The sequence below is a fragment of the Chiloscyllium plagiosum genome, unplaced genomic scaffold, assembly GCF_037043375.1.
Source record: "Chiloscyllium plagiosum isolate Xiang-an unplaced genomic scaffold, Cpla_swu_hap1 HiC_scaffold_21, whole genome shotgun sequence".
NCBI lineage: Eukaryota > Metazoa > Chordata > Chondrichthyes > Orectolobiformes > Hemiscylliidae > Chiloscyllium > Chiloscyllium plagiosum.
In genome coordinates, this window is record NW_028270159.1 from 34,993,249 (window position 1) to 35,015,236 (window position 21,988).

General features: G+C 40.5%; 1 protein-coding gene across 1 annotated transcript in view; it reads left to right on the top strand.

Annotated features, from left to right (window-relative positions):
* LOC122564606 (uncharacterized) overlaps positions 1-21,988 on the top strand; it is a 272,583-nt gene that overhangs the window by 243,405 nt on the left and 7,190 nt on the right. The window contains exons 59-63 of the mRNA XM_087998687.1: positions 10,258-10,311; positions 11,029-11,046; positions 13,659-13,712; positions 15,682-15,744; positions 21,305-21,470. Of these exons, the coding sequence (XP_087854813.1) occupies positions 10,258-10,311; positions 11,029-11,046; positions 13,659-13,712; positions 15,682-15,744; positions 21,305-21,470 (355 nt within the window). The remainder of the gene's footprint in view (positions 1-10,257; positions 10,312-11,028; positions 11,047-13,658; positions 13,713-15,681; positions 15,745-21,304; positions 21,471-21,988) is intronic.

Below are 21,988 nucleotides of genomic sequence, written 5' to 3' on the forward strand. Positions count from 1 at the left end.
GGGGTAATTTGGTAGCGGAAAAAACATAGTTCACTCGTAGGCATTCAGTTGTAAGAGCACTCTGTATATGACAAAAGAAATGCAGAAAGCTCAGGGTGCTCTTGTGGTACAGTGTTCTTGTCCCTACTCCTGATCCAGGAGGGCCAGGTTCAAGTCCCACCTGCTCCAGAGGCGTGTGTTAGCATCTTCTAATGGGTTGATTCAGAAAATAACTAGACTAATGTATTAATTAAAGGGATGCAGGTCCACCAGCAATTATTGCCCATCCTTAATTACCCTGGAGAAGGTGGTAGTGAGCTGCCTCATGAGCAGATGATGAGGGAACCAACAAGAGGGACAAACCTAACTGAAACCACCTTCACCAATTTACCTGTAGCCGGTGCATCAATACATGACAGCATTGGTACAAGTAACCACTGCCTGATCATTGTGGAGATGAAGATGCCCTGCATTGTTGTTGTGTTGCGTACCACTTTGCTAAAAGGGATAACATTTGGAATTGATTTAGCAAATTCAAAATTGGGTATCCATGAGGAAATGTGAGATATCACCATCATCATTGGTGAGATGGATGACTCTTTTCCACTCTCCGGGTGAGTCCATAGGTGGCGGAACTGATCAATGCTCTGTTACACTTGGGACAGGTGTTGGTCATGGGAAGGGGATGAGTGTGGCAGCAAGCCCCTTTCCCTGTTTTTGTCCTGACTTCCACATTTTCCCAGCAGCAAGTCTCAAGGTGCTCGACGCCTTCCCGGATGCTCGTCCTCCACTTTGGACGATCTTGGGCCAGTGATTCCCGGGTGTCAGTGGGAATGCTGCACCTCCCCAGTAAGGCCGTGAGGGTATCCCTGAAGTGCTTCCACTGCCAATAGGGGCCTACCTGCTGTTTCGGAGCTAGGAACAGAGCACTTGTTTGGGGAGTCTTGTATCGGTCATGTGGAAGATGTGCAGAACAAATCCAGCCTAGCTAATTATTCCCCCATCAGTCTATCCTCAGTCAACAATCCAGTCAAGTGACATTTGTTCAGAAATAACCTGCTCACTGGCATGTGGTTTAGACATCACCAGAGCCATTTAGCTCCTGGCCTGAATTACAGCCTTGACTCATCATGGTCAAAGGATCTGAACTCTTGAGGTGATGCGAGAGTGACTGCCCCTGACATAAAAACAGTTTTTGACTGAGTGTGGCATCAAAAGCCCTGGCAAAACTGAACTCAATGGGAATAAGAGAGAAATTTTCCACAGGTTGGAGTCATAGCTAGCAAAACGTCACTCAGCTCCAGATTTCAATGCAGGAGATCATCAGAACATTGCTCTTGTTTCAACCATCTTCATCGATGACTTTCCCTCCATAATATGGTCAGAAGTGGGAATGTTTCCTGATGATTGTACAATGTTCAGCGTGATTTGTGACTCCTCTGACAGAAGGACATTGGCAAGAAATGAATGGGAACACCACCCACCTGCACATTCCTCTCCAAACTACACATCAGCCTAGTTTAGAACTATAATACCATTCCTTCGCTGTCCATGGTTAAAGTCCTGGAACTCCCTACCTAACAGTATGTGAACCCCACATGAATTACAAGAAGGCAGGTCAAGACTGAAATAACTCTACAAATGCTGGTATCCTGTCACTAGGTCACCCTTTATTTCCACATGGAAAGTCCTTGACAGTGATCCAGCCATCAGAGCCAGCTCTCAGAGTGAACAGAATGTCTGACACTCAGGTTCTATTTTCTTTTTTACACAAAGTGCACGAATCTTTATTCAAATTCCACCACCAGGAAGATAGGAAAACACCCGGGTGGCCAGTGACAAACACTGCCCTTCACATCAAAGGGCAGTGCTGTGTGATCAAAACAGTGAAGGGGAGGGTAGGGACTAAATCAAAATAGAGTTGGAGACACTCAGGTTCTAATCTGTCAGCCAGGCCTCCCTGATTGGACCAGATTAACAGCCCCAATCAGGGAACTCCTGTTCTATGAGGTCTACCTTGCAATCACTACAAAGACCATCTTCTGAATGGAAATTAGCAATGAAAGTCTGTCCTAGCAAATGATGCCCACATGAGATAATAAATAGAATTCTATGACCGTGGCATAAGATCAGAATCATAGCTCTGTCCAATTTAGTTGGTTCTTGGCAATTTGCATTTATTAAAAATGCTGCAACAAGCCTGTGTAGAACTGAATTAATGTATTTCATTTGGAGAAATCTGCTAGTTCTTATACCATACATTCCTCCATTTCTTTTTCTCTCCTGTTTAATGTGGCATGGGGCATTTCTATGTCATAAGCATTTAATGATGTTTTCTGGATGGTCTCAAGAGATACTGCATTATGTTATGAGGAATAAGGGTGCTATCATTCCCATATTTATATATGATGTTCTGTATGTCAATGTATTTTAATATCTGTACAGTCAATCATGTTTGTGGCTTGTTTAGCTTACTACACAAAATAAACCCACAACATTGGCTCCAACACATGCTCAGTAGCTCAGAATCCTGATATAAATCTTTATTGTAAAAGTGAATTGAGTTCACATCAAGTGTTTTCTTCATTGGAAAGAATCAGACATTGTAGAAATTAGGACATTAGTGATTATCTTGATGAAACTTTGAAATAAGCAGCAACTCTGTGTTAATTCCCTCACATCTGGCCTCCAGTATTTGAGCTTTGCATTTTTAACATAATTGCATAAGCTAACTTTTGGCTTACTTGATTCACATGTTCTGTTGCTCACAGACCAAATTTAAAATTGACTCAGAAAAGGAGTGTTCAAAAGCTTTATATATTGCAGTGACAACAAAGCATTATTTAGCCACAAGGGGGCATCTCCTGGCCATATCTAAGAGAGCTGAGATTGCTTCCTTGCACAATATTTATCAAAATTTATTCTTGTCATTCTGGAACTTGAAAATAACAACAAGCATGAAATTAGGCAACAGAGTCGTAGAGATATACAGCACGGAAACAGGTCCTTCAGTCCAATACGTCCATGCTGACCAAATATCCTATTTAAATCTAGTCCAATTTGCCAGCATTGGCCCATATCCCTCTAAACCCTTCCTATTTGTATACCCATCAAGATACTTTTTAATTGTTGCAATTGTACCAGCTTCCACCATTTCCTCTGGTAGCTCATTCCATACTTGCACCGAACTCTACATGATAGTATTGCCCCTTAGGACCCTTTTAAATTTTTCCCATCTCACCTTAAACCTATGCCTTCTAGTTTTGAACTCCCCCATCCCAGGGAAAAGACCATATCTATTTCCCCTATCCATGCTGTTCATGATTATAGAAACATCTATAAGTTCATTCCCTCAGGCTCTGACGTTCCAGGGAAACAGCCCCAACCTATACAGCCTTTCCCTATAGCTCAAAACCTCCAACCCTGGCAACATCCTTGTCAATCTTTTCTGAACTCTTTGAGGTGTCGCAACATCCTTCCGATAGCAGGGAGACCAGAATTGTATACAATACTCTAAAAGTGGCTGAATCAATGTCCTGTACAGCTGCAACATGACCTCCCAACTCCTATTCTCAATGCACTGACCAATAAAAGCCAACATATCAAAGTCCTTCTTCACTATCCTACCTACGGGCTTGTAGAATGGGAGGTACCAGTATTGGACTGGGCTGGACAAAGTCAGAAGTCACATGCATTAGGTTAGAGTCCAACAAGTTTATTTGAAATTCAGAGCTTTTGGAGCGCAGTTCCTTTCTCAGGTGGTGAAGACACAGATGGAACAGTTTAGTTCTGTATTTTCTCGAGTTTAGAAGAATGAGAGGAGATCTAAAATGCAAAAGGGGATTGACAAATATCAATTTGTTCTAAGATCTCTTTGTTCAAAATCATACCCCAGGACCTTACTACCTTGTGAACATCACTGGTTAGTCAGTCCCTTCTGTTGTTATCCTTTACCAGTGATGGTATGCTAATATGACATGTTTCAGGAGCTATGTGATTCCAGGTCTGAGTAGTTTGGATGCGAGCATAAGAGGTACAGTTAGTAAGTTTGCAGATGACAAAAAATGGGAGGTGTAGTGGACAGCGAAGAGGGTTACCACAGATTACAACAGGATCTTGACCAGATGGGCTGAGAAGTGGCAGATGGAATTTAATTCAGATAAATGCGAGGTGCTGCATTTTGGGAAAGCAAATCTTAGCAGGACTTATACACTTAATGGTAAGGTCCCAGGTAGTGTTGCTGAACAAAGAGACCTTGGAGTGCAGGTTCATAGCTCCTTGAAAGTGGAATCACAGGATAGTGAAGAAGGTGTTTGGTATGCTTTCCTTTATTGGTCAGAGTATTGAGTACAGGGGTTGGGAGGTCATGTTGTGGCTGTACAGGACATTGGTTAGGCCACTGTTGAAATATTGCATGCAATTCTGGTCCCCTTCCTATCGGAAAGATGTTGTGAAACTTGGAAGAGTTCAGAAAAGATTTACAAGGATGTCACCAGGGTTGGAGGATTTGAGCAATAGGGAGAGGCTGAACAGGCTGGGGCTGTTTTCCCTGGAGCGTCGGAGGCTGAGGGGTGACCTTATAGAGGTTTACAAAATCATGAGGAGCATGGATAGGATAAATAGACAAAGTCTTTTCCCTGGGGTCGGGGAGTCCAGATCTAGAGGGCATAGGTTTAGGGTGAGAGGAGAAAGATATAAAAGAGATCTATGGGGCAACGTTTTCACCCAGAGGGTGGCACGTGTATGGAATGAGCTGCCAGAGGAAGTGGTGGAGGCTGGTACAATTGCAACATTTAAGAGGCATTTGGATGGGTATATGAATAGGAAGGGTTTGGAGGGATATGGGCCAGGTGCTGGCAGATGGGATTAGATTGGGTTGGGATATCTGGTCGGCATGGACGGGTTGGACCGAAGGGTCTGTTTCCATGCTGTACATCTCTATGACTCTATGACTCTGTGTTGCCAGGATTGGAGGGTTTGAGCTTTCGGGAGATGCTGAATAGGCTGGGGCTATTTTTCCTGAAGTGTTGGAAGCTGAGCGGTGACCAATAGAGGTTTATAAAATCATGAGGGGAACGGATAAGATAAATAGACAAAGTCTTTTCTCTGAATTGGGGGAGTCCAGAACTAGAGGGCATTGGTTTAGGATGAGGGGGAGAAAATTTAAAGGGACAAAATAGGCAACCTTGCCTGTATGGAATGAGCTGCCAAAGGAAGTGGTGGAGGCTGGTACAATTAGACCACTTAAAAGGCATCTAGATGGGTATATGAATAGCAAGGGTTAGAGGGATATGAGTCATGTGCTGGCAAATGAGATGAGATTTATTTTGGATATCTGGTCGGTATGGATGAGTTGGAGCGAAGGGTCTGTTTCCGTGTTAGAACATAGAACATAGAACATAGAACAGTACAGCACAGAATAGGCCCTTCGGCCCACGATGTTGTGCTGAACATTTGTCCTAGCTTAAAGCACCTATCCATGTACCTATCCAATTGCCGCTTCAAGGTCACCAATGATTCTGACTCTGCCACTCCCACAGGCAGCGCATTCCATTCCCCACCACTCTCTGGATAAAGAACCTACCCCTGACATCCCCCCCCATACCTTCCACCCTTCACCTTAAATTTATGTCCCCTTGTAACACTCTGTTGTACCCGGGGAAAAAGTCTCTGACTGTCTACTCTATCTATTCCTCTGATCATCTTATGAACCTCTATCAAGTCACCCCTCATCCGTCGCCGTTCCAATGAGAAAAGGCCTAGCACTCTCAGCCTATCCTCGTACGACCTATTCTCCATTCCAGGCAACATCCTGGTAAATCTCCTCTGCACCCTCTCCAAAGCTTCCACATCTTTCCTAAAATGAGGCGACCAGAACTGCACACAGTACTCCAAATGTGGCCTTACCAAGGTCCTGTACGGCTGCAACATCACCTCACAACTCTTGAATTCAATCCCTCTGCTAGTGAATGCTAATACACCATAGGCCTTCTTATATGCTCTATCCACCTGAGTGGCAACTTTCAAAGAGCTATGAACATAGACCCCAAGATCCCTCTGCTCCTCCACCTTAGTAAGAACCCTACCGTTAACCCTGTATTCCGCATTCTTATTTGTCCTTCCAAAATGGACAACTTCACACTTGACAGGGTTGAACTCCATCTGCCACTCCTCAGCCCAGCTCTGCATCATATCTAAGTCCCTTTGCAGCCGACAACAGCCCTCCTCACTATCCACAACTCCATCAATCTTCGTATCGTCTGCAAATTTACTGACCCACCCTTCGACTCCCTCTTCCAAGTCATTAATAAAAATTACAAACAGCAGAGGACCCAGAACTGATCCCTGCGGAACACCACTTGTAACTGGGCTCCAGGCCGAATATTTACCATCTACCACCACTGTCTGACTTCGACCGGTTAGCCAGTTTTCTATCCAACTGGCCAAATTTCCCACTATCCCATGCCTCCTGACTTTCCGCATAAGCCTACTATGGGGAACCTTATCAAATGCCTTACTAAAATCCATATACACTACATCCACTGCTCTACCCTCATCCACATGCTTGGTCACTTCCTCAAAGAATTCAATAAGACTTGTAAGGCAAGACCTACCCCTCATAAATCCGTGCTCTCTGTCCCTAGTCAAGCAGTGTCTTTCCAGGTACTCATAAATCCTATCCCTCAGTACCCTTTCCATTACTTTGCCTACCACCGAAGTAAGACTAACTGACCTGTAATTCCCGGGGTTATCCCTATTCCCTTTTTTGAACAGGGGCACAACATTCGCCACTCTCCAGTCCCCTGGTACCACCCCCGTTGACAGTGAAGACAAAAAGATCATTGCCAACGGCTCTGCAATTTCCTCTCTTGCTTCCCACATAATCCTAGGATATATCCCGTCAGGCCTGGGGGACTTGTCTATTCTCAAGTTTTTCAAAATGCCCAACACATCTTCCTTCCTAACAAGTATCTCCTCTAGCTTACCAGTCTGTTTCATACTCTCCTCTTCAACAATACGGTCCCTCTCATTTGTAAATACTGAAGAAAAGTACTCATTCAAGACCTCTCCTATCTCTTCCGACTCAATACACAGTCTCCCACTACTGTCCTTGATCGGACCTATCCTCGTTTTCGTCATTCTCATGTTTCTCACATACGCATAAAAGGCCTTGGGGTTATCCTTGATCCTACCCGCCAAAGATTTTTCATGCCCACTCTTAGCTCTCCTAATCCCTTTCTTCAGCTCCCTTCTGGCTATCCTGTATCCTGTGTTGTATAGCTCTGTGACTCTTAGATGCTATGTTGCAGATGATGTCATTTTTAACTAGTTTGAAACATTACATTGTCCTTCTCAGAGCCAACTAACTAACATTTAATGTAATGTTACAATGTTCATAAGAACTTGGAGCAGGTATAGGCAAATCATCCCCTTGAACTTGTTCTGTCATTCAATACGTTCAAGGCTGATCTCATCTCAGCTTCAATTTCACTTCCCTGACCAGCCCACCTTTCATAACCCTTCAATCCATTATTAATTAAAAATCTATTTAATTCCTCCTTAAAAATACTCCAGGTCCATGTATTCACCGCATTCTGGGGAAATGAATTCTACAGATTCATGACCCTTTGAGAGAAATAATTTCTCCTCTTTTCTGTTTTAAATCTACATCCCTTATCCTAAAACTGTGAACTCTCATTCTGGATTCCCCATCAAGAGGAAACATCCTCTCTATGTCCACTTTGTCAATCCCCTTTAGCATTTTAGATCTCCTCTCATTCTTCTAAACTCGAGAGAATACAGAACTAAACTGTTCCATCTGTGTCTTTACTACCTGAGAAAAGAACTGCATTCCAAAAGCTTGTTATATCAAATAAACTTGTTGGCCTCTAACCTGGTGTCGTGTGACTTCTGACTTTGTCCAGCCCAGTCCAACACTGGCACCTCCCCATCTGTCTTCATAAGATAAGCCCCTCATCTTTGGAACTTCAGGTATGGTCTCGCTAATGACTTATAGAGTTGCAGCCACACTTTCCTACTTTTATACTCTACTCCTTTGGCAATAAATGTCAAAATTTCATTTCTTTCCTTTTGACCTGCTGTGCCTGGATAATGGTTTTCTGCAATTCATGCATGAGGACACCCAGATCCCTCTGCACCAAAGCACTCTGAAGTTTCTCTCCATTTCAATAATATGTTGTCTTTCTGTTCCTCTGAGCAAAAAGGATAACCTCACATTTATTTGTTTTAAACTCTATCTGCCATATTTTAGCACATTCACCTAACCTATCCATATCCATTCGTAAATTTCTTATTTCTTCAGTTCAGGAGCTTTTTTTAAAATCAGAATTCAAGGTGATTAGAATTCAAATAGGATGAATACTGATTTTACCAAATGATTTAAAGGGGATGATAATGTGGAATAGAAACTATTCATTGTACAATTGATATCACTTGTGGAATACTGTCATTTGGTCTGCCATTGGATCCAATCAAGAATTCAGAATTTTGCACAATATTTCAATTGTGACCTTGGAGACTGCATTAAAATGAAATGTCATAGGATATGATCTGCCTTGTTTACAACACAGAGCTGGTTTACTCTGTGTCCAGCTCAAAATATTAAACAGTAAAGTTGGGAAAATTGGTACATTAGTTGTCTCAAGTTTGTATGTTCATTTCACCTGTTAAAACATGGCTTTTATTTAAGGAATTTGAACTTTGGATTTGTTGCTAAAGTGAAACAGATTTTTTTTAAAAATGGAAACCGGTGACGGTTTCCTGACAACATTACTGAGACTAAGTTTATTAATTAAATTCAAATTCCACTCGAATCTGAGGTAGAATTTGTACCTGTGTCCAAGGAGAAGTAGGCTGGACCCCTAGATAGCTGGTTCAGTGACATAGCAACTATACCACACCATCCCTTGTCAGAATCGTGGATATCACATCTGAAGCATTGTGAAACTATGGAATTCCCTGTCCAGTGCAGCAGTTGAGGCTACTTTACTGAATATTTTTAAGGCAAAGAGAGAGAGATTTTTGGAACAGTAAAGGAATTAAGGGTGATGGTGAGTAGGTGGGTGAGTGGAGCTGAGTCCACGAAAAGGTCAACCATGATTTTATTGAATGGCAGAACAGGTTTGATGGGCTAGATAGCCTATTCCTGCTCCTATTTCTTATGTTATTATGAATTGGTTTTCAGTCATAAAGAGCAGCATATTTACAACAGACTCAAGGGACTGAAATTAGGCTGTTGGTAAATGTACATCAGTGATTCACTCACTTGAACTTTCCATTCAGATAATTTATTATGGATTCAATTGTTAAGAGTGAATTTGGAGACCCGAATTAATTAAAGCTTCAGTTTAATTAATTTATTGGAAAATATTATGTGACAATTGTTATTAATGCTTGCACCAAAAGGAAGAACATTGCAATAATTAATCATCTGCACACCAGGAACTTTAAAATTTCAACACAGTAGCAAATGAAATACTTTAAGTAGAATGCTTCAGACAAATCTGCAGTACCTCAGTGCACTTTCACTTCTGTTCTCAGTTTCTCTGCTGAATCTATCTATTTGACGATTATTTGGCGAACCACAGCAAAGTGCTATGATTTATTTTTCCTATTAAGAGTAAGGAGTGGATGGAGGTCCAAAATCTGCCACAACCTGGGATCAAACCTCCCAGTTAATCTGATCCAGACGGCAGCTGTCTAGCCAACTGAGTTAAGCAGCTCACATGTTGTCCAAAATTGTATCCCAATCGCAGACAGAACAAAGAGAATTGGGTCGGAAGATGTTGTGTCCTGGGTGCATCTGGTCACTACTGAGACACAATATTGATATGGCATGGGATGACCAGGAAAAATGGAAACATTTGTATTCTGATATACATTGTTCTCTTGTCTGAATTAGCAAATCATAGACAGCAACGAAATTACCATGTGGTTTCAATTTCCAAAATATGCCAAAGCAGCTCCTATCAGTTTGACTTTTTTTTCATTTTGTATAAGTATTCAATTCATCTTATTGTTTTAGTAAACCTTCAAAGTGATCATAAAAATAGTATATAACATACATGACATAATAGTAGAAAATTAACATCATACAGCCTAATTGGATAAAATGGACAGAACAGATATACTGTTTTGAAACACTTATTCACTTAAGTAACCTAGATTTATATTAGGTTAATTTTTACAGAGTTTCCAATGTGTTCAGACTTTCTAATGTATGAATAACAGAGGGATATTATTTGTCTCCAATGACAGGGCGACATTGGCCACCCCGGGAATGAAGGGATGGAAGGAATACCAGGATTACCGGTAAATGCTACTCACCTTAATTAATGTTGTCCCATTGCATTAAGGTTTGAAATAGTTTGATGTATTTTTAATCACAAACTGAATTATCTACTTGAAGATCAAATGTTGTTTAAAAACTGGATGCACAGCGCAAGTACTGCCCACAGCAAGATTTCAGCTTCTGTCCGCACTTGGTGCATGGTCTCTTGGGGCTGTAGTAGAGATGATTTACAAGCCTTTTGGCTTCAGGATAGAGCAATAAGAAACCAGCTAGGAAATGAGTTTAGCACTGATGTGCATTGTTGCTGAAAAGTCCTCATGGGGACATCATCTGAGAACAAGGGCAAGCAGGATCACGATGCCATCACAGATTAACTGCCAGCCAAAACTTTGTGAGCCAATACAAGAAGAATGGTGCTGCTGGTGCCACATTGGAGGCACTTGTTGAACTTAAAGGAAGGACCAAGTTTATTAGATAGGAGATTTTCAGTAGTAAATGAAATAATGGAAAATTCATTAATCCTCAATGATGTGACAAGTAGTCCTTTCAAGGACAACAAAGAACAGGCAACAAATGCTGGCCTTGCCAGTGTTGTCCAAGCTGTGTGGAACAATAAAATATTATATCATCTTAGAGCCCTCTCCATCGTGCTGTTTATAGGAGAGATGCAAATATAAATGCAATTTATTCAGGTTGCAATCCTGAAAATGAAACTGTTGTTTTCTGTTTCATTGCAGGGTCGACTTGGACCAAAGGTAAAATAGTTTCCTATCGGACCAGGGAATGTACAATCTATCTAGTTAACAAGTTTGACTGTTTTAAAAAATGTATCCAGGTTAAAAGTCATTTAAGGTTTCACCAGATCAAGCAAATACAGCTCACAAAATTTGGATCACAGAAGATGGAAAAATTGTTATATTGTATATAAAAGTGCTCTTTTTGACATTAGGACTGAAAGCTTAGTCTTTTTAACTTTCCTCTGTCTACTTGCTTCACTATGACAATAATTCATTTAAACCAACTTTTTGTTTTACGCAGGTGGTTGTACTTTGGAACAGGGGGGCAGGTAGCTCAGTTGACCGGACAGATGGTTTGTGATGTGCAATAATGCCAGTATTGGTTTAATTCCCATACTGACTGAGGTTCTTTTCAACCTCTCTCCTTGCCAGAAGTGTGGTGCCCTTAAGGTTAAACCACCATCAGTCAAATTCTCTCTCTCTCTTTCTTCTAATGAGAGAGCTGCCCCTATGTGGCTATACCACTCTCGACCAGGAGCCCACTTTGTCAAACTCCACTAAGAGTGCAGTATATTAATGTTGGTGGATTATTCCCTTCTCAGACAAAATTATTTCCTCCTTTCATGATGTAGAACATTTATTTAATGAGTGGTTTAGGCATATCGATCAGAAGGTTCTAGAGTCAGTGCACACATATTGTTCTATTAACTGCTCTGAGCCGAGGTTTTAGTGTGCCTGCATTAAGTGGAAGAGATGGATCAGAATTCTTTGTAACAACCCTTACTGGGAGAGAGAGAGAGATGTTCTTGTCTATGATGTGGAGGAGCCGGTGTTGGAATGGGGTGGACGAAGTTAAAAATCATACAACACCAGGTTATAGTCCAACAGGTTTATTTGGAAGCACTAGCTTTTGGAGAGCTGCTCCTTCATCAGGTAGCTATGGAGCAGGACCATAAGATACAGAATTTATAGCTAAAGATTACAGTGTCATGCAACTGAAATGATATATTGAACAAACCTAGATTGATGATGAGCCTTGCATCTTTTAGAATGGGTTGCAGGTTTTGAGTCATTAATATGTAAACCCCAGAACTTCTTTTAAGTCACATTCTTGAGATAACAAGGTTTTATAACAAAAGGTGACATCTCAACTCAGACAATGCATTAAATGTGTGAGGTTAGAGTCTGTCTGTATCCCAATCTTGAGTCAGACTGGTTCTATTTCCAAAGTGGAATTTACAAAATATTACATGTATTGACTGCCTGCATATTATGCGCTTTTTGAGTAAAATAGAATGTATCTGCAAATATAATTCTGCAAATGCAAATTTATACTATAGACTAATATGTGTTTGTGCATGCACTAGAGAGAGAGAGAGAGAGTCTACATGTGAATGTGCACGGGTGATGAGGATGGCCCATGAGGATGGCCTCAACTGTGACCTTGGGTTCATGTCACACTGCAAATTACCCCACTATACTATACATTCGCATACACACACATGCTTACACACTCACACACCCACAGACCCTCTCTAATACACATGCTCTCTCTTATACACACATACATACACCACCCACACTCTCACCCACGCGCACACCCTCTCACAGGCTTCTACTCCATCATACTCTCACATGCAAAATACACACTCTTCCACATGCACACACTCATCCACATACTCATTCTCTCTTTCTCTCATGCATGTACATACTCGTGTAAGTCTGTGGTGTGAATTTGCATTTGCAGATACATTCTATTTTGCTCAAAAAGCACACAATCGCAGGCAGTCAATCCATATAATATTTTATGAATTCCACTTTGGAAATAGAACCAGTCTGACTCAAGATTGCGATACAGACGGACACTAACCTCATACCTTTAATGCATTGTTTGAGCTGAGAAGTCACCCTTTGTTATAAAACCTTGTTATCTCGAGAATGTGACTTAAAAGAAGTTCTGGGATTTACATATTAATGAACTGAAACCTGCAACCCATTCTAAAAGATGAAAGACATAACAGCAATTTAGGTTTGTTCAATATATTATTTCAGTTTAATGATACTGTAATCTTTTGCTGTAAATTCAGTGTCTTATGGTCCTGCTCCACAGTTACCTGATAAAGGAGCAGCACTCCGAAAGCTAATACTTCCAAATAAACCTGTTGGACTATAACCTGGTGTTGTATGATTTTAAACTTTGTTCTTGTCTATGTAATCATTCAGCTCAGGACAGAAATGGATTTTGTGGTGATACCTTTGAGTCTGATGTTACTCATTATCAAGGCTCACCAAAGGGTGATGTGCAATAGTACTCCAACAAGGAGTGAACAGGGTGGAGTTATGGCTTTACCAATGGGCAGGAATAGAGTGGTGTCTCAATGAAAATTACAAGACACTAATTACCATCCTGACTTTAATCACTTTTACTGAGGACACACACCAACCTCTTCCTGGCTACTTAAACTTTTACCTAATCTTTGAGTCCTATATGCAAAAATATAGCTTCTCTGTTCTCTATCATAACAATGCGTTGGTTAACTGCTACAGTAGTTAAACACAAAGTTATCAATAATAAATAGAGTCTTTAGTATGATCATAAAAAATTGATTAACAATGTTGATGATTTTCAGGGGCTTAAAGGATTTCCAGGAATGCCAGGGATAAAAGGTGCTGTAGGACCACCAGTAAGTAAGGATTTTATTTTGTGCATATAGATCAATATCCATATTTATGTACCTACATAGTTAACTTGTCTTCCGGATTGCTTTTATAAATGTAACCTTTTCTATTGTTGGGTTTGTAGTACATGCTTTGCTCTGGACAAGTGATGGCAAAGGGAAGTAGAGGAGGATGGCTGGATAGGAAGGACAGTAGAGGTGGTTGATGAAATAAGAATTCTTCTCACTATTTATAGTGGTCCACAGGTGGACTGTACTGCTCAGAGGAAGTATTTGAAATCAGATGTGGAGCAAAAGGGACACCTTTACTTTTGTGACAATATCAAAGAAAATATGTGGCAATGAGTTCCAGTTTAGACAATCTTTACCAGAGTTACATGCTTGAATTGTGGAATAAACACAATAGATTGAATAAAAGTTTCCCTACACTTTCCGTTTGGTGTACCCATTGTCCTTGTGAATGTCGTACATATAGATTATAGAGAATTGGAAACAAATTCTGCAACCAGTTGCAATCAAGTAAAATCAGGACTTGGGCAAGACAAGGTAGATGATGATTTCAAGGATAACCTTTTGCCGGAATTGAAAGATCATGTGAGAAAATTTAGAATAAAGGAAGTTCTGAAGAACCTCCAAATTGTTAAAATGAGGAGAAGATATCAATGGTTTGAATTCCCTGCTGCAGATGCAGATTCAAACAGATATATTTTAATATATATATTTTTTAATATATACATTAATAATATATTTTTATATATTTTTCTGACACACCTCTGTTGCAAGTGGGACTTGAGCCCAACCTCCTGACTCAGAGGTAGGGGGACTACCACTTGCATGGCAACAGTTCTCAAAGTTCAAACAGGTCAATTCCAGAATTGTAAGGGAGAAGATGAGGTGGATTAGACTTTTGTATTCAGGTTCTGGGCTGCATTATTTTGTCATCCAATTCCGTTTTGTTGTAACCCTTCCCTCCTTCCCTGCCCTTCTTTCTTCTTTTTATTGTTGTTTCATTGCTCCCGCTGGGCATCGCTGGGAATTCATGAATTAATAATGAGTCAACAGCAAATGGTGGAATTTAAATTCAGTGAAAATTTGGAATTAAGAGCATAATGATAACTATTAAACCATTTTTGGAAAAAAAACATTTGTTCACTAATGTCCTTTAGGGAAGGAAACTGCCATCCTTACCTGGTTTGATCTACATGTGACTGTAGATCCACAGCAATATGTTGACTCTTAACTGCCTTCTGGGCAATAAATGCTAGCCTAGCCAGTGATGTCCACATCCTGTGAATGATTTTTAAAAAGTCAATGTTTTGATACATTCTCCCCATCGAATTGCGCTGTTTGGCATGTTTTATGAGTAGTACATGTATTAAGTTACATTGTAGTATGCTCGAAGAAACTGAAGCCCAGATTAGATTAGATTCCTTACAGCGTGAAAACAGGCCCTTCGGCCCAACCAGTCCACACTAACCCTCTGAAGAGTAACCCACCCAGACCCATTTCCCTCATTTAGTATGGCCAGTTCACCTGACCTGCATGTCTTTGGACAGTGGGAGGAAACCAGAGCACCTGGAGGAAACCCACACAGACACAGGGAGAATGTGCAAACTCCACACAGACAGTCAGCTGAGGCTGGAATCAAACCTGGGACTCTGGTGCTGTGAGGTAGTAGTGCCAACCACTGAGCCACTGTGCCACCCATCATGTTGTGCACCTATATAACCAACAAAAAAAAAACTTTTTGACCTGTAACAGCAGTCGTATTTGGCTTTGGACATGAAGCAAGGTAATGGGAGAAGAGTTGTCATATTGTTGTTTATCCTCATTGTTGAGTGAATTTATCAAGAAGAAATCCTGCAATTTATTGTTTATGTGAAAGAGGAGGTAGACAGGCATTGAAGTCACTCATTTTGGTTTTAAGACAAATTCGCTAATGATGATTTGATTGTGTAATTTCCATTTCTTTTAGGGCCTCCCTGGTCCTCCTGGTCCACCAGGACCTTCACTGAAAATGCCTAAAGAAGAATTCCAGGTACACAGTATACTAGGAACATACATACTTGTCCTACACAAAATGCATTAATTCTCAATAGAAGGTGTTAACTCAGACTGGAGAACTTTTCTATTTGCATCAACCACAGCCCTTTACTTTGACTGAAAAAAAAACAAAATAAACATGGCCAAGAGTTTACAGTCTGAAATTATGAACTCAGTGTTGAGCTGGGAAGACTTTAAAGTGCCTATTTTAAAGCTGAGGTGCTGTCCATGAAGTTTACCTTCACCATGTCTGTCATGTCTCCCTGTATGTCTGCTATTAACCCTCTTCCCCTCCCACCCAGAACTAGACCAATCTTCCCCATGTTCTCAACTTCCACCCCAACAGCTTCCGAATGCAATATATTTTCTACCTTTTATTTTCTTTCTGACCTGCTAGAAGCACTTTTATTACCCCATCTCTCTTCTCAGTCCCATTGCCTGATGAACTCCTCTTGTAATTTAATCTCTTCCACTGTATCACAGACTCAGGCATTGAGTAAGGAGTGGGTTTGGATAAGAACAGCTCAGAGCCTATTGTGTCTCTAAATTTTCCCAGTTCTGAAGAAAGGTCATGAACTCTGTTCCTGCATGGATGTTGAGCAACCTGCTGAAAGTTTTTATTTCAGAAACCTTAAAAGACAGGAAATTGTTCAATGTGAATCAGAACAATGTTGCTAATGTGGTCTAAGCATATGAAAACAGATTAAATTACAACTCATTAACATTTTATACCTACTTTGTTATGAACCGAAAAGATGTACACTGAAAGCTCAAGTAGATATCAATGTTTTAATACATTTCCTCCATACAATGGCAGTATTTGACACACCTTCTGAGAAGGACATAAGTTAGGTTTTTGTTTCTACTGAGATGCTGACAGTTTAAATGCCATTCAATCCTTCTGGATCTCTGAGATTCGGTCACTCACTTGGCCATGTCCCCACCAACTAACCTGAGCAGCAGGTAAATTGTACACATCATAAATTATATAGAACTCTCTGTATCTTTCCACTGTCCCATTTCGTCCGGATGTTACAGCTTTTAAGCTGCATAACTGAAGCAAGGTATGGCAGCAGTCCGCAAAGCATTCAAGCAGATGCATAACAAGTCCTGTCAAAGTCCAATCTAATGTTTTAACACACTGAAAATTGGAGAGTTGTCAGCTTTGTATTCTGAGTTCAGGAGTCCATTCTGAAAATACTAAATACCAGTAGCTGTAACACTGAGTGTTCAAATGTACACTTAATTATGTCACGAAAACAAGGTACAGCAGGTTATTTTTCGTGTTTATACATGCAATAAAAGTTGAGAAGTCTTGTTGACGTTATACAGAAAAGATATTAATAAGCTAGAGATAGTTCAGATAAGATTTATCAGGATGTTACCAGGTTGGAAGGTTTGAGTTATAAAGAAAGGCTGGATAGATTAGATTAGATTCCCTACAGTGTGGAAACAGGCCCTTTGGCCCAACCAGTCCACACCGACCCTCCGAAGAGTAACCCACCCCCCCCCTCAGATTAATGCACCTATCATTATGGGCAATTTAACATGGTCAATTCACATCTTTGGACTGTGGGAGGAAACTGGATCACCCAGAGGAAACCCACACAGACATGGGGAGAATGTGCAAACTCCACACAGACAGTCGCCCAAGGCTGGAATCAAACCTGGAACCCTAGTGCTGTGAGGCAGCAGCGCTAACCACTGAGCCACCATGCCGTCCCAAAACTCTTAATTAATTACTGATATTAATGAGGTGATGGCCTCCTGTGCAAGAGCATTTTGTTAACCAACGGAGTGTTGAGAGGTGACTGTATAGAGGTTTATAAAATAGTGAATGGTATGGATAGGGTTAATGATGAGCGTCTTTTCCCTAGGATGGGGAATTTCAAGAATAGGAGGCATATTTTTAAGGTAAAAGGAGAGAGATTTAAAAAAGACAAGCGGGCAAATTTCTTTACACAGGTGGAATGCATGTGGAATGAACTACTTGAGGAAGTGGTGGGTGTGAGTACAATTACAATGTTTAAAAGACATTTAAAATAACTACATGAATAGGAAAGGTTTGGAGGGATATGAGCCAAGAGCAGGTAGATGGGACTAATTTAGTTTGGGAGTATGGGCAGTTGAACTGAAGGGTCTGTTTCCATGCTGTCGGACTCTATGATTCTAAGTACCTTAGACACTGAACAATGTATTAACGTGAAGAAAAGTTTCATTTTTAAATTTTGGTCACAAAGACAGGTTGGAATCTTTTGAAAGTTCAGAGGTTAATTTTTCACAGTGCATGTATTTGCAGTGTCAGCAATATTTTGATCTCCATTCCTCGTAACCTTGAAAAACGTGGAGATGGGGGATTGGCTTGAATTACTAGATAATATAATGAGGGACAAGACTAGGCCGGAGTGGTAGAATCGTACTGCTGTTAGATTTACAATACTTTTAACAGACTTTTTTCTGCTGTCATTGCATTCAGTTTCACAACTTGTCATAAAAGAATTTGAACCACATCATTTTGAAGAGGGAGACTCTTTGGTTTTTAAACTTAACACACGAGCTAGAAATCATAAGGCTTTTAGAAGTTTTAGAATTATATACCTGTGAGAGGTGTTAAGAGTTCACATGTTCTGTACATAGCGGGTGAATTATAATTACACCATCTTCTTGGTGGTGTCTGCTGAACTGTTCTCCATTATTTCCTTGAGAATTCAAAAAAACATTATTCAATGTAATAAAACAAAGAACTGTGGATGCTGGACATCTTAAACAAAGCCAGAAAAAGCTGGAGGAACTCAGCAGGTCCGTCAGCATCTGTGGAGAGAAAGCAAAGTTAAGGAATTTGAGATGTTCTCTGTGATTTCTCTCCACAGAAGCTGCCAGGCCAGCTGAGTTTCTCCAGCAATTTCTATGATTTATTGCAAGTCTTCCAATTACTTGAAGAGGATCTCATTCAGTTGGGTCTTGTGACTGACTTGAGGCAACCAACATAAACTTTTGTTTTAAACCATTTCCTGTGCTGTAAATATCACATTTCTATTATGTTATGTCAACTAGTTTAAATTTCTGAATCCTTGAATTTTTAATACTTTCTTAATTGGCATTATATATGTGGGGGTTAATTTACAGTACTGTGCAGGACAGTATTACCATTAGACAAAATTACATGCATGAATATCTTGGAGAAAGGGAGGACTGCAGATGCTAGAGATCAGAGCTGAAAAATGTGTTGTTGGAAAAGCGCAGCAGGTCAGGCAGCATCCAAGGAGCAGGAGAATCGACATTTCTCCTGCTCCTTGGATGCTGCCTGACCTGCTGCGCTTTTCCAGCAATACATTTTTCGTGCATGAATATCTTCACAAGAAAGCACTAGTAGCACAGAAATGTCCCAATGACATTTCTGAGTTATAGATTTTTAAGTGCTATCCCAGTGACTTAGAAAAATGAGAGTATAAACATCCATTGAAAAAAGTAGGATCTTGTTAAAACTTTAATTTGTTTGCAGTATTTTAATCCACGAGTTGATCTATTTGTCCAAATATCAAATATTTGTTGTATACACGCGGCTCTCATTTGGAGAATGTACTGTCCAAAGCATTCCATGAATTGTGCCCAGTGATGGTAAGTGTGGGAGAACATGCCTCTGGAGCTCAAGGAAGCAGAATGGAGAAACAAGCCAGTAAGTTTGTTTATGCTAATATAAAACACAGAACGGTGAATGCTAGAAATCTAAAACAAAAACAAAAATTGCTGGAGAAAGTCAACAAGTCACCATCCATGGAGAGAAAACAGAATTAACGTTTCAATATTCAGTGTCCAGGAAGAGGAAGAGGGAACTGTTGGTATGATCAGCAAGTTTGCAGATGACATGAAGATTGGTAGAGTAGCAGAAAGCATAAGGGACTGTCAAAGAATACAGAAGGATATAGATAGAATGGAGAGTTGGGTGGAAAAGTGACAGATGGATTTCAATTTAAACAAATGTGAAGTGATGCATTTAGGCAAGACTAATCCTAGAACGAATTATACAATGAACAGAAGAGCCTTGGGAAAAGTTGATGAGCAGAGAGATCTGGGAGGGCAGGTCCATTGTACCCTGAAGGTGACTGCACAGGTGGATAGAGTGGTCAAGAAGGCATATAGTATGCTTGCCTTCATTGGATGGGGTATTGAGTATAAGAGCTGGCAAGTCATGTTAAAATTGCACAAGACATTGGTTCGGCCGCATTTAGAATACTGTGTACAGTTCTGGTCACCACATTACCAAAAAGATGTGGACGCTTTGGAGAGGGTGCAGAGAAGGTTTACGAGGGTGTTGCCTGGTATGGAAGGTGCTAGCTATGAAGAGAGGTTGAGTAGGTGAGGTTTATTTTCATTAGAAAAAAGAAGATTGAGGGGGGACCTGATTGAAGTTTACAAAATCATGAAGGATATCGACATGGTGGATAGAGACAAGCTTTTTCCCAGGGTGAAGGATTCCATAATGAGAGGTCACGCTTTCAAGGTGAGAAGTGGAAAGTTTAAGGGGATACATGCGGCAAGTACTTCACACAGGTGGTGGGCGCCTGGAATGTGTTGCCAGCAGAGATGGTAGATTCATTTAAGATGCGTCTGGACAGATGCATGAGTAAGTGGGGAGCCAAGGGATACAGATGCTTAGAAATTGACCGACAGGTTTTGACAGTAATTTGTATTGGCTCAAGCTTGGAGGGCTGAAGGGCCTGTTCCTGGGCTGTGAATTTTCTGTGTTCTTTTCTTTGTTCTTTGATTCTGAAGGAGGGCCACTGAACTCAAAACATTAACTCTGTTTTCTCTCCGCAGATTCTGCCAGACCTGCTGAGTTTCTTCAACAATTTCTGTTTTCGTTTCAGTGTGTTGATGCTGCTAGAATAATTCAAATTATATAACAAGATTGTGTCATATTGCAGGCTGGTAGGGATGCCTGATACCAAATGGAACTAGGGAATAGATGATGGTTAAATTAATTAAGAGATAATTGGGTGAGAACTGGGGCTATTATACAGGAAGCAAGTAATTTGTATGTTGGATTTTTATGATATGCAGGTGGAAATAAAAGTCTGACTGGAAAGGTGTATGCCTGACTCTGCTGACCATCCTTTTACCTTCTGCTCATGTTATTGGAACTGGAGTGGAAGGTAGAATATTTGTGATGCCGCACTGGGGAGTTAATAACATTTGTAGATGCCAAGGAATACCCAATATTTTGCTTGGCGAGTGTACATTTAGTAGTCAACATACTCCTGATTGTAATGGCCCAGCATGGGACGCTTCTATTGCAGTTCTGTGAGGAGGTTAACCAAACTCTGATATTTAGAAGTGCCTTAAATTATATTTAACATTGTGGAGAAAGTGTTGACTGCATCAGATCACAAAACTGCACATAACAGGCTCTACAGCTTTTGGGTATCTTATACAGGAGGTATTTAATTCAAGTTTTATACCTATTAATAGCAAAGAAGTAATAAATGCAGGCACATATGGCACATTTGAGGAGACACTAAACTAAATTATTTTCCCATATTGCCTTTTGTTGACAGATACTTTTGAGCAAAGCACGTGGTACAGTTTCCCAGAAAATTTGGAAAACTCTGGAAGCTTTAAAAATGGAAATTCGGTATATCGTTGCCCCACCCACTGGAACCAAGGACAACCCTGCCTCAACCTGCAAAGAACTGAAGCTGTGTCAGCCACAGCTCCGTGATGGTAAAGACCATGGTGAACCAGCCATGTTTCCATAATGCTGGCAAACTTCAGTCTTTGTGTCTACCCACTTCTCGTTGTAACTCAGTCACTTGACATAATGGGCATGTATGACATGAAATCAATGAATCTTTAATGCATTAACAATCTGGACTGAACTCATATTGCATAATGATTTTGGAGTAAGTCATTCCATGCAAAACTGCTGGCATCCTTCTCAGGAAATTGATGATAGGGAATTTGTAATATGATTCATAAAAGTTATTGATATTTGCTACAATATTGCTACAATAATGTCCAAACCCACCCTTTAATTTACAATAAGGCTGTGTGTAGGTGGTTAGATAGCTCTTGGACTGAGACAATGAGTGTACCTCATTGATGGTATAAAGTAAACAGGTAAACAAAGAGGTAATCTTTTCTGAAAAATTAGGAGTTTTACCTGAGAATTTGGGGAGCAGAGGCAGTTTTTCAGCAGACAGGCAACTGCAGGTTGACGCAGATTGCAAATGACATTGTTC